The sequence below is a fragment of the Chiloscyllium punctatum genome, chromosome 6 (assembly GCF_047496795.1).
Source record: "Chiloscyllium punctatum isolate Juve2018m chromosome 6, sChiPun1.3, whole genome shotgun sequence".
In the NCBI taxonomy this organism is placed as follows: Eukaryota; Metazoa; Chordata; class Chondrichthyes; order Orectolobiformes; family Hemiscylliidae; genus Chiloscyllium; species Chiloscyllium punctatum.
In genome coordinates this window covers 83741375-83753296 of record NC_092744.1, presented here as the reverse complement: position 1 = coordinate 83753296, position 11922 = coordinate 83741375, and the positions used below count along the sequence as shown (strand labels likewise).

At 47.9% G+C, this 11922-nt stretch overlaps 1 protein-coding gene across 2 annotated transcripts in view; it reads left to right on the top strand.

Moving 5' to 3' along the window:
- The first annotated feature begins 1938 nt into the window (after nucleotides 1–1938).
- Nucleotides 1939–11922, top strand: part of pask (PAS domain containing serine/threonine kinase) — a 49577-nt gene continuing 39593 nt past the window's right edge. For both annotated transcript variants that reach the window (XM_072573120.1, XM_072573119.1), the window contains exons 1-4: nucleotides 1939–2032; nucleotides 9086–9339; nucleotides 9678–9895; nucleotides 11414–11584. In XM_072573120.1, the coding sequence (XP_072429221.1) occupies nucleotides 9123–9339; nucleotides 9678–9895; nucleotides 11414–11584 (606 nt within the window). In that variant the 5' untranslated portion in view covers nucleotides 1939–2032; nucleotides 9086–9122. The remainder of the gene's footprint in view (nucleotides 2033–9085; nucleotides 9340–9677; nucleotides 9896–11413; nucleotides 11585–11922) is intronic.

Here is an 11922-nt window from a genome sequence, read left to right as displayed (position 1 = left end):
TTCTTCATTTATATAAATGATTTAAATGTGAACATAGGAGGTTATAATTAATAAGTTTGCAGATGACACCAAAAGGAGATGTAGTAGATAGCGAAGAAGGTTACCTCAGATTATAATGGGATCTTGATCAGATGTATCAATGGGCTGAGGACTGGCAGATGGAGTTTAATTTAGATAAATACGAGGTGTGGCATTTTGGAAAAGCAAATCAAAGCAGGCCTTTTCCACTTAATGGTAAGGTCCTGGGGAGTGTTGCTGAACAAAGAGACCTTGGAGTGCATGTTCACAGCTCCTTGAAAGTAGAGTCACAGGTAGCTAGGATAGTGAAGAAGGCGTTTGGTATGCTTTCCTTTATTGGTCAGAATACTGAGCAGAGGAGTTGGGAGGTCATGTGTGGCTGTACAGGACATTGATTAGGCCACTTTTGGAATATTGCATGCAATTCTGTTCTTTTTCCTATTGGATGGATGTTGTGAAACTTGAAAGGGTTCAGAAAAGATTTACAAGGATGTTGTCAGGGTTGGAGGATTTCAGCTACAGGGAGAGGTTGAATACGCTGGGGCTACTTTCCTTGGAGTGTTGGAGGCTGAGGGGTGACCTTATAGAGGTTTATAAAATCATGAGGGGCATGGATAGGGTAAATAGACAAAGTCTTTTCACTGATGGGGGAGTCCAGAACAAGACGGCAGAGGCTTAGGGTGAGAAGAGAAAGATATAAAAGGTATCTAAGGGGCAAATGTTTTTACACAGAGTGTAGTGCGTGCATGGAATGAGCTGCCAGAGCGAGTGGTGGAGGCTGGTACAATTGCAACATTTAAGATGGGTATATGAATAGGAAGGGTTTGGACAGTATGGGCCAAATGCTTGCAAATGGGACGAGATTAGGTTGGGATATCTGGTCGACATGGACAAGGTGGACCGAAGGGTCTGTTTCCATGCTGTACATCTCTATGACTCTACTTATTTCAATGTCATTTAAACATTGTAACTGTACTTGTATCCACCACTTCTCCTGGAAGTTCATTCCACACACAAGCCACTTTGTGCAAACAAAAAATACCCTTGTTTCTTTTCTAAATCTTCCTCCTCTTACATTAAAAATATGCCTAGATTAGAGTGGTGCTGGAAAAGCACAGGCAGGTCAGGCAGCATCCGAGGAGCAGGAAAATTGACGCCTCGGGCAAAAGCCCTTCATCAGGAATCTAGAGGCAGGGTGCCTGCAGAGTGGAGCCCCCTTAGTCTTGAAATCCTCCACTCAGGAAAAGACACCTGCCATTCACCTCACCTATGCCCCTCGCGATCTTATAAACCTCTATATAAGGTCACCATTCAGTCTCCTACCATCATCAGTCCCAGCCCATCCAGGCTCTCCTTATAACTCAAACCAAGTCAAGCAGGTGAAAGAAAAATTAGCCACGGCGACCCCCGAGGGCAGTGGGGAATGTGGGAGGCTTCAGTATGCATTATACTGATAGAAGGGTTGGAATAAAGAACTTGATATCAAAGTTGAGTTAACGTTTATGGTGGAGTGACCCACACGGACCTGAGGAAGGGACACTGGACCCAAAACGGTTAATTCTACTTTCTCTCTCTTACAGATACGGCCAGACCTGCTGAGTTCCTCCAGCAATTTCTGCTTTCGTTTCTGATTTCCGCCATCCGCAGTTCTTGGGATGTTTGTTTTGGATATCAAAAGTTTGTCGATTACATTAAATGGCTGAACGTGTGCAGCTCAAATTGAACGCGGGGAGCTCAGATGTCGAGGTGTTTCCATGGTGAGGGAAGCCGGCACCACCCAGTGACCTCTGACCTCCCTCCATGCGCTCCCATGGTAACGTGTACCGCGCGGCCGTCGCCAGGGGAACAGCCCCGCCTGCCTCCCCCAGGCGCTGCCCCATTGGCTCCATGCGGCGCCCCGGCCTGCGATTGGTCGCCCTGGGCTGCCCGTCAAAGCTCGGCGCCAACCGGCGGCGACGGAATTTGGCGGCGGAGCGCGGGCCTCGCGGCCGAACGGGGAGAAACTGAAGAGCAGGTAGGACAGGCGCGAGCTGCCGGCGCGGCCCGGCCCGGCCCGGCCCGGTCAGGTCACCCCTTACATAGGAACGGGGCGGTCTCATTCCGGGAAACGCTGCCCTTGGGGCCTGACCGCCCGACAATCATCGTGGACACAGAGAGAGTGGGGGCTCCACACGGGCTTACCGGCGTCTACCTCCACCCACACACCCCTGACTCACTCCCCTGGAGGATCTCGTACCCATCTCCCCTGATGGATCATTCCCCAACCCCCTGAAAGGTCACCCTGTCCCATCCCCCCTGAAGGATCACTCCACCCCCCCCCCCCAACCCCCCTGGAGGATCACTCCACCCCCATCCCCCTGAAGGAACACTCCCCCCCCATCCCCACTGAAGGAACACTCCCCCCAACCCCCCCATCCCCACTGAAGGAACACTCCTCCCCCCCCCTCCCCGTCCTCCCAAACCCCTGAAGGAATACTCCCACCCCCCCCCCAACCCCCCTGAAGGATCATTCCCCCCCCCCCCACCCGAAGGATCACTCCACCCCCCCACCCCCCAACCCCCCTGATGGATCACTCCCCATCCCCAACAGTCCCTGAAGGATCACCCTGTCCCATCACCCCTGGAGGATCACTCCCCCCATCTCCCCGAAGGAACACTCCCCCCCAACCCCCCCCATCCCCACTGAAGGAACACTCCTCTCCCCCCCCCCCCCCCCCCCCCCGTCCTCCCAAACCCCTGAAGGAATACTCCCACCCCCTCCAACCCCCCTGAAGGATCATTCCCCCCTAAACCCCTGAAGGACCCCCCCAACCCGCCCCTGAAGGATCACACCCGCCCCCCCCCCCGAAGAATCACTGCCACCTCCCCCCCAATCCCCCGAAGGACCACTTCTCAAACCCCCCCTGAAGGGTCACTGCCCCCATCCCCCCAAAGGATCACTCCCCCCCCAACCCCCTGAAGGATCCACCCACCTCCCCCCCAAACTCCCCTGAAGGATCATTGCCCCCCATCCTCCCCAAAGGATCACTCCCCCCACCACCCCCCCACCCCCCAGTCCCCAACAGCTCCTGAAGGACCACTCCCCCTCCCCCCATTCCCCCCCCGAGGGAACACTACACTTCCCCCCCCCCCCCCCACCGAAGGATCACTCCCCCTCCCCACCCAAACCCCCCTGAAGAATCATTGCTCCCCCATCCCCCCAAAGGATACCTCCCTCCCCCCCATCCTCACTGAAGGATCACTCCCCTACCCTCCCCCATCCCCCCTGAAGGATCACTCCCCTCCCCACCCCCCCCAACCCCCTGACGGATCATTCTGTCCCATCTGTCTTGAGGATCACTCCACCCCCATCCCCCCTGAAGGACCACTCCCCACTCCCCCCATGCCCCCCCCTCCCACCCCCCCTGAGGGAGCACTCTCCCCCCCCCCCCCCCCCCCCCCCCCCAATCCCTCTGAAGGATCATTCCCCCCTAAACCCCTGAAGGATCACTTCCCCAACCCCCCCTGAAGGATCACTTCCCCCCAACCCGTACTTGAAGGATCATTCCCCCCCCCCCCCGAAGGATCACTCCCACCCCCCAAACTCCCCTGAAGGATCACTCCATCCCCATCCCCCCTGAAAGATCACTCCCTCCCTCCTGAAGGATCACTCCCCCCTTGAAACCCCCATTCCCCCTGAAGGATCACTCCCCCACCCAACACCCCCAAAAGGATCACACACCCCCCATCCCCCTGAAGGATCACTCCCCAACTCCCTGAAGGATCATTCCGTCCCATCCCCTCTGGAGGATCACTCTCCCCAACCCCCCTGAAGGATCATTCTTCCCCCCCCCCCCATCCCCCCTGAACTAACACTCCCCTCCCCATCCCCCCTGAAGGATCACTCTTTCCCCCCCCCCCCCCCCCCCCCCCCCCAATCCTCCAGATGGATCACTCCCCACCCCCAATCCCCTCTGAAGGATCACTCTCCCCAACCCCCCTGAAGGATCATTCTTCCCCCCCCCCCCCATCCCCCCTGAACTAACACTCCCCTCCCCATCCCCCCTGAAGGATTATTCTTTCCCCCCCCCCTCCCATCCCCCCTGAACTAACACTCCCCTCCCCATCCCCCCTGAAGAATCACTCTTTCCCCCCCCCCCAATCCTCCAGATGGATCACTCCCCATCCCCAATCCCCCCTGAAGGATCACTCTTCCCCCCCCCCCCCCCCCCCCCCAATCCTCCAGATGGATCACTCCCCATCCCCAATCCCCTCTGAAGGATCACTCTCCCCCAACCCCCCTGAAGGATCACTTTCACCTTTCCCCCACCACCACCACCACCATTCCCCCTAACGGATCAACCCCATCCCCCTGGAGGATCACTCCCCGACCAAGGTTCCCCACCCCGTTGAATACACACTGGCATACGGTGAAAGACATTCTAAAGTTGAACTGTTGCCAATAGTGAGATTTTCAGAAGAGGAAAGAAAACACTGGGAAACAGATTGGAATGGTGGAAGGTTTCTTAACAGTGAGACAGATATGAAAACAATCCAGATGAGTAGGACTCGATTTAGTTTTGCTTCTTTTAAGAGATTCACATTAGCAGCTAAGTCATTCTTACCGTGGCTGGTCAACTGTCATCTGACTTCTGACACTGAAGCTAATCTTTTGCTGTTGCTACAGCAGAGCTGCATCCCTTCAACTAGGGCACATTGCTCTACAAAGTTATCATGATCTGAAATTGGGTATATTATAAATTTTAATGATTCTTAAAAATATTTGTTAAAGATATGGCTCAGGTGATTCCCTTCTTAGACATATACTGACTTGGAATCAAGTTGCCATTCCTTCACTGTCGCTAGGTCATAATGCTGGAACTTTCCACAGAACAGTATACTGGACTGGTTCAAGAAGGCAGCTCACCACCACCACCTCCTCTAAGGCAATTGCATAAGCCTTTGGTGAGACCCGCACCTGGAGTGTTGTCTGCAGCTTTGATCTCTTTATCTGAGGAAGGATGTTCTGGCTTTGCAAGAAGATCAAAGATTTTCCGGGCTGATTCCTGGGATAGTAGGAGCGGAGCATGAAGAGAAACTGGATCAGTTAGGATTTGTATTCACTAAAGTGTAAAAGAACGAGGGAGGTTTTTTTTTAGAAGCCTATAAAAATCTAACAGGACTAGATGAGGTAAACGCAGGAAGGATTTTCCTGATGGATCAGAAGGTGGGCGGCACGGTGGCACAGTGGTTAGCACTGCTGCCTCACAGCGCCGGAGACCCGGGTTCGATTCCCGCCTCAGGTGACTGACTGTGTGGAGTTTGCACGTTCTCCCCGTGTCTGCATGGGTTTCCTCCGGGTGCTCCGGTTTCCTCCCACAGTCCAAAAATATGCAGGTCAGGTGAGTTGGCCATGCTGACTTGCCCGTAGTGTTAGGTAAGGGGTAGATGTAGGGGTAATGGTGGGTTGTGCTTTGGTGGGGCGGGGTGGACTTGTTGGGCCGAAGGGCCTGTTTCCACACTTTAAGTAATCTAATCTAATCTAGTATGTAAACAGAGGCTATAGGATATGCTATTAAGGATTGAGATGAGGAGAAATGTTTTCACCCATAGAGAGGTGACCCTGTGGAATTCTCTGCCACAGAAAGCAGTTATGACCAAAACATCAAATGTTTTCAAGGGGGTATCGGATTTACTCCTTAGAGCTAAAGGGATCAAAGGATATGGTGAGAGAGCAGGAAGAGGGTGCTGGGTGGATGATCAGTCATGATCATTTAAATGGCTGAGCAGGCTCAAAAGACCAAATCATCATCTACTCCTATTTCCTATGTTTCCAGAACAGATTATTTGGTTATTCTCTCACTACAGATAGTTCTTCAATAACACGTTAGTTGCATTCTTGTACAACCCCGTGTTATAGAGAAATAGCAGTTTAGAAACAATGATTAGATTAGATTACTTACAGTGTGGAAACAGGCCCTTCAACCCAACAAGTCCACACCGCCCCGCTGAAGCGGGACCCACCCATACCCCTACATTTACCCCTTACCTAACACTACGGGCAATTTAGCATGGCCAATTCACCTGGCCTGCACATCTTTGGACTGTGGGAGGAAACCAGAGCACCCGGAGGAAACCCACGCAGACACGGGGAGAACGTGCAAACTCCACACAGTCAGTCGCCTGAGGCGGGAATTGAACCCGGATCTCTGGCGCTGTGAGGCAGCAGTGCTAACCACTGTGCCACCGTGCCGTCCACAAAGCTTAAAGTGTTGGCACTGTAGTTGCGTTACAGCCAACACATGTTTTAAAAGTTTGTGCTTTAGAAACAGTGTCCCCAACTCATCAAACTATTATGGCGAAATCACATTAACGAAATGCACATTATAGCAGAATGGCCTGTACTGTTTGTGGTGACATGGCTGCCATTTCCTACAATACAACAGAGCACCAGTTTCATACTACCTTTTGGGCATAAAGTGATATAGGACATCCAGATATCACCATGGGCACTATATAAATACAGGTCTGTCTTTGTTTTGATGGAACAATGCAGAAGTTGCATATAGTACCTTGAAACAGGTGGATTTGAGGGTGAAAGAAAGGCTGTAAGGAAACTTGATAAGTCAGCTTATGCTCTCAATTCTCAGCTGCACCTGCAGTGAACTGTGAGCAGTCATTTCATGATGACAGTGGACAGCAATGGACTGCTTCCCTGGAAAAGTCTACGGAAGCAGGGCAGGAAGAAAGCTTCTCTTAACAAATAATATTTTCGCTTGGTTCTTGAAAGGTAGAAAATAAGAGCTTGTGGGAGTGTGAAAGGGCAGATGAGGCAGGACTTTGAATTAATAGTACATGAAGAGTCAGCAAATTCATGCTGAGCCAAGTGACTGCCTATGCTGTCATTTTAACAATCAGCTGAAATCATCTGTGTTCTTGAGAGGACGACTGAAAAGAGACCATGTTATTGACAATTTTAAAGAGGGTGCAGCCACTGTCAGCTGTAGAGTTTTGCACACAAGTCATGAAAAGTGGTAGAATAAGTTAACAAAGCTGTTCAATTAAAAAACAAAATGAAGATCAAAAATGGGGCTTAACCTTTTTACAAAGACTGGAGGCCCGTGACCAATGGTGTGTCGCAAGGCTCAGTGCTGGGTCCACTACTTTTTGTCATTTGTATAAATGATCTGCACGTGAATATAGGAGGTATGATCAGTAAGGTTGCAGATAATACCAAAGTAGGTGGTGTAATGGACAGCGACAAAGGTTATCTCCGAGTACAATGCAACCCTAATCAGCTGGGCCAACTGGGCTGAGGGGTGGAAGGTGAATTTTAATTTAGATGAGTGTGACATGTTGCATTTTGGTAAGGCATACCAGGGCAGGACTTATACACTTAATGGTAGGGCCCTGGGGAGGATTGCCAAACAAAGAGAACGAGGGGTGCAGGTGCACAGTTTCTTGAAAGTGGAGTTGCTGTTAGACAGAGTGGTGAAGAAGGCGTCTGGCATGCTTGCCTTCATTGATTAGGGTGTAGGAGTTGTGATGTAATTTTGCGGCTGTACAGGACATTGAAGTCACTTTTAGCGTACTGCATTCAATTCTGGTCTCCCTGCTTTATGAAAGATGTTATTGAACTTGAAAGGGTTCAGGAAAGGTTTACAAAGATGTTGGTGAAATGAAGGATTTGCACCATAGGGAGAGGCTGAATAGGATGGGGCTTTTTTTCCCTGGAGTGTCAGAGGCAGAGGAGTGACCTTAGAGGGGTTATAAAATAATGGGGGTTATGGATAGGGTGATTGGCCAAGATCTTTTTTCCAGGGTGCGAGAATCCAAAACTAAGGGTGCAGGTTTAAGGTGAGAGGGGAAAGATTTAAAAGGATCTGTGGGGCAACCTTTTCATGCAGAGGCTGGTATGTCTATGGAATGAGCTGTCAGAGGAAGTGGTGCAGGCAGGTTTAATTATGTCATTTAAAAGGCATCTGGATGGATGCATGAATAGGAAAGGTTTAGAGGGTTATAGGCCAAATACTAGCAAATGGGGCTAGATTAATTTAGATTATCTGAGTTGGACTGGAGGGTCTATGACCATGCTGTATAACTCTGACTCTGACAATGTTTGTTAATACAACACCTCTGAAAGTTTGTGCCAATAATATGATCTTCAGTCAGGGTATGAGTGAATGATCTGAATGGTTAAGTTTTAGTTTCACTAACAGTTTACCATGTGTTGTAAGTTTGCTTACTGAGCTGGAAGATTTGTTTTCAGATATTTTGTCACCATCCGAGGTGACATCATCAGTGAGCCTCCGTTTGAAGTGCTGGTGTTCTGTCATGTTTTCTATTTGTGTCTTGGTCTGTTGTGATGGGTGATATCACTTCTGATTCTTTTTCTGACACGTTAGTCAATGGGGTCCAAATCAATGTGTTTGTTGATGGAGTTCTGCCAAGAATCCTGATATTTGTGATTCCGTGGGTGTCCCATTAATTTGTCTGTAGTTCTTGTCATTGAAGGTGAAGTGGGTTGTGGGATATCCATCCTGGGATAGGCTAAACAAAGACACGCATGGGAATTCCTAGAGGCCAGGCATTCAAACCAGAACTCCATCAACAAACACATCAATTTGGACCCCATTTACCATCCTCTCAGAAAAAGAACCATGAGTGATGTCATCCACCACAACAGACCAAGACACATAAATAGCGAAGCAGGACAGAACACCAGCGCTTCAACGGAGGCTCACTGATGGTGTTACCTAGCATGGTGACGAAATGTCTGAAAACAAATCTTCCACCTCCGGGAGCAAACTTACAACCTGAACCTCAATCTGAGCTACAAATCTTCTCAAAAATTGCTTGTTTGCCACATTTCTGATTTGTTTTATCAAAAAAATACAGTAGCAATTTTAAGGTGGGTAAAGTTGCACTTCTTCTGCCTGGTCTTTCACTGCCAACTGTTCGGCTCTTTTGGTGCTTGGTATTTTTCTAATCCTGATTCTGCATTGCAAACTTGGAATAGTGACCAAAATATTATGAACAGTTGCTGTGTTACTATTTTTTTTCTGACTGTCCTTTATCTGTTTGTTAGGTGAATGGTCACGTAATTTACTGTGTAAGTGCTAAACATGGAGTCACGACTCTTGGGCTCCTTTGATCGTAAATATAGAGCTTTATCCCCATGTGATAGTTTGGAGAAAGGCAAGAGAATGAGGGCAGCACTGTTTGGACTTGAAAAGAAGTTAAACGATTCTTTTGACTTCAGCAAAACATTTCCACGCTTAGCAAAGCCTGCACTGCGGAAGGTACCTCCAGGCACCCACTGGAACTTGGAATCTTTCACAGGTAACCTTTTCCAATTGTTGTAGTGTGTGCTGGAAGAATTTTTCTGTTAGGAACGTTCAAACTTTAATTGCAATTTGCAACAATTGAGAAGAAGTGAAATGTAGGTTGACCCATTAATAAGTATGCACCATTGCAGAATTCTGCTATGGTACTGGATAGTGTTGTTTGCCTTCAAATTTAGGTGATGTATTACATTGAAGTTTCAGACTACATGGTAATCTTTGACCATATGTTTAGGTTTTAGTGCATTTTAACTGTTTAACCCAAAATCTTTTGAAGTTAGAAGGTTACCAAGTTTGGCTTGACCTTACTGATTATTCATTGCTTGCTTCCAAAAGGAGAATCTCTGAACTCCTACAGTTATTCCTCTGTGGCCTCCCGAAACCTTCTCGTGACTGATCTCAGTGGTTCCATTTCTTGCCCTGGGCCTGGGTCAGCTTCTAATATATCAAGCAACTTTTGGAATCTTCTCGGAAGTGATGGCAATTCTACCCTACCTGCTGCCGTGCGCAACCCGAACAAAGCTATCCTTACAATTGATGGCCTGACTACGGAGGTATAAGATGGACCCTGATCTTTCAGCCTACTGGACACGTTTGGCATATATTTACTACATATAGCTTGGAGAAACCAATTTCAAAGAAGTTAAGAAAATGTAGTTTGGGCTAGGGAATGGAAGAGGTAGAGCCACATTGTATTTGCAGAAGGTCAAATGTGCATAATCCTGAGGAGACTTTGTGTGGTTTTGTGAAAGTGGCAACACAGAAAAGGACCTAATGTTTACATAGTCAAGTTATACTTTTCTGAGGGAGGATGCTATTGTTCAATGCTAACTTTTATCTTAGGATTTTTTAGGTATTTGGGCCAATTTATTCATAAAATACACTCGCAGGTGTGTTTAATGATGAAATTTCTGTCATGCTACTTTGCTACTATCTAAAACAGCAAATTGTGCTTATTCTATCTTATTGGGCTAAATCCTGCACGTGCACCTGGTATATTGTGGACATTCTAATTGAGATTCAAGTCAAATTCAAATCTTGTTTTCATGCTTTTTACAGCCTGAGCTGGGAATACTTGTTCCAATGTGCCATGTCTAAAATACTGTTAAGATTCACTTGCCTCAGCTGAGTGGTGTCCAGGTTACCATTGACCAGAAACTCAACTGGACTCACCATATAAGTACAGTGACTGGAAGAGAAAGTTAGTGGCTTGGAATGTTGTGACAAGAAAGTCACATACTGACTTGCCAAAGCCTGTCCATTGTCAATGAAGTGCAAGTCAAGAGTGTTGGAATACTGCCCACTTGCCTGGATGAGTGTACTTTCAACAACACTCAAAAAGTTTGACACCGTCCAGGACAAAGCAGCTTATTTGATAGGCATTCAATCCGCAAGCATCAACTCCCTACACCACCGTCACTCAATAGCAGCAGTGTCTACTATCTACAAGATGCACTGCTGAAATTTACGAAAGATCCTTGGACAGCACTTCCAAATCTGCTGCCACTTCTATCTGCAAGGAAAAGAGCAGCAGATACCTGGGAACACCAGCCCTGTAAGATGTCCTCCAAGCCGCTGACTTGAAAATATCTTACCATTTCTTCAGTGTTGCTGGTTCAAAATCCTGGAACTCCCTCCCTCAGGACTTTGTGGACCTACCTTCACCAAATGAATTGCAGCAGTTCAAGAAGGTAGCCCTTGACCACCTTCTCAAGTGCAACTAGAATTGGGCAATGAATGTTGACCAGTCAGCTATGCTCACATTCCACAAGTGAATTTTTAAAAAAGGTCTTCTACTGCCACCCAGTTTTTAAGCCAAGAAATGTTGAACTCTTCTTGATGAGTGTACAGCATTTCTTTCCTTTCCCTGCTATTTAACCCCTTTTGTTCCCCACCTGTTTAGTTGACCTGTTAGAACAGTTGCCTGCAGATAAGAGCAAAAACTCCAATTATCTAGTCTTCTAGATCTGTTTCAGAGAATGATATGATGCCTTCGTGAAAAACTGGTGATTTTCTATCTGACACCTCTTATCATTCTGATTTTTTTTTGCTGTTTCTCTATGTTTCAACAGATATTAGTGGCCAATGACATGGCTTGTAAGCTGCTTTGTTACAGTAGCAAAGAGCTAATTGGTCAGAAGTTGTCGTTACTCGTGTCAAAGTCCAGTCATGAGCTGGAAGAGGTGCTGAATGAAGAACATCCAGAACTTGATGGACGAGTTGTGACTATCTCTGGAAAAGTGGTACGTGACCAAATCAGCCAATGAATGGATGTCTCTCCATGTTTCTGTTGTTGTGCTCTTGATGAGTTATTTGTGTTTAAGGTGCAAAGTTGGCACCTTGGAAGGTGAGATGGCAGTGGACCCTTCTGCTAATTAAACCAAACGTACATAAAAGCTCACCTCGCCTCATAATCTGAAAGTATGAGTGACAAAAATCTATCAACCTTGGCGTTAAAAATATTCAAAGACGCTGCTTCCACCACCTTTTCAGGAAGAGATTTCCAAACACTCCAGGCCCTCAGAGAAAGCATTTCACCTTCTCTCTGTTTTAAACGGCTGACGCCTGATTTTTAAAACAT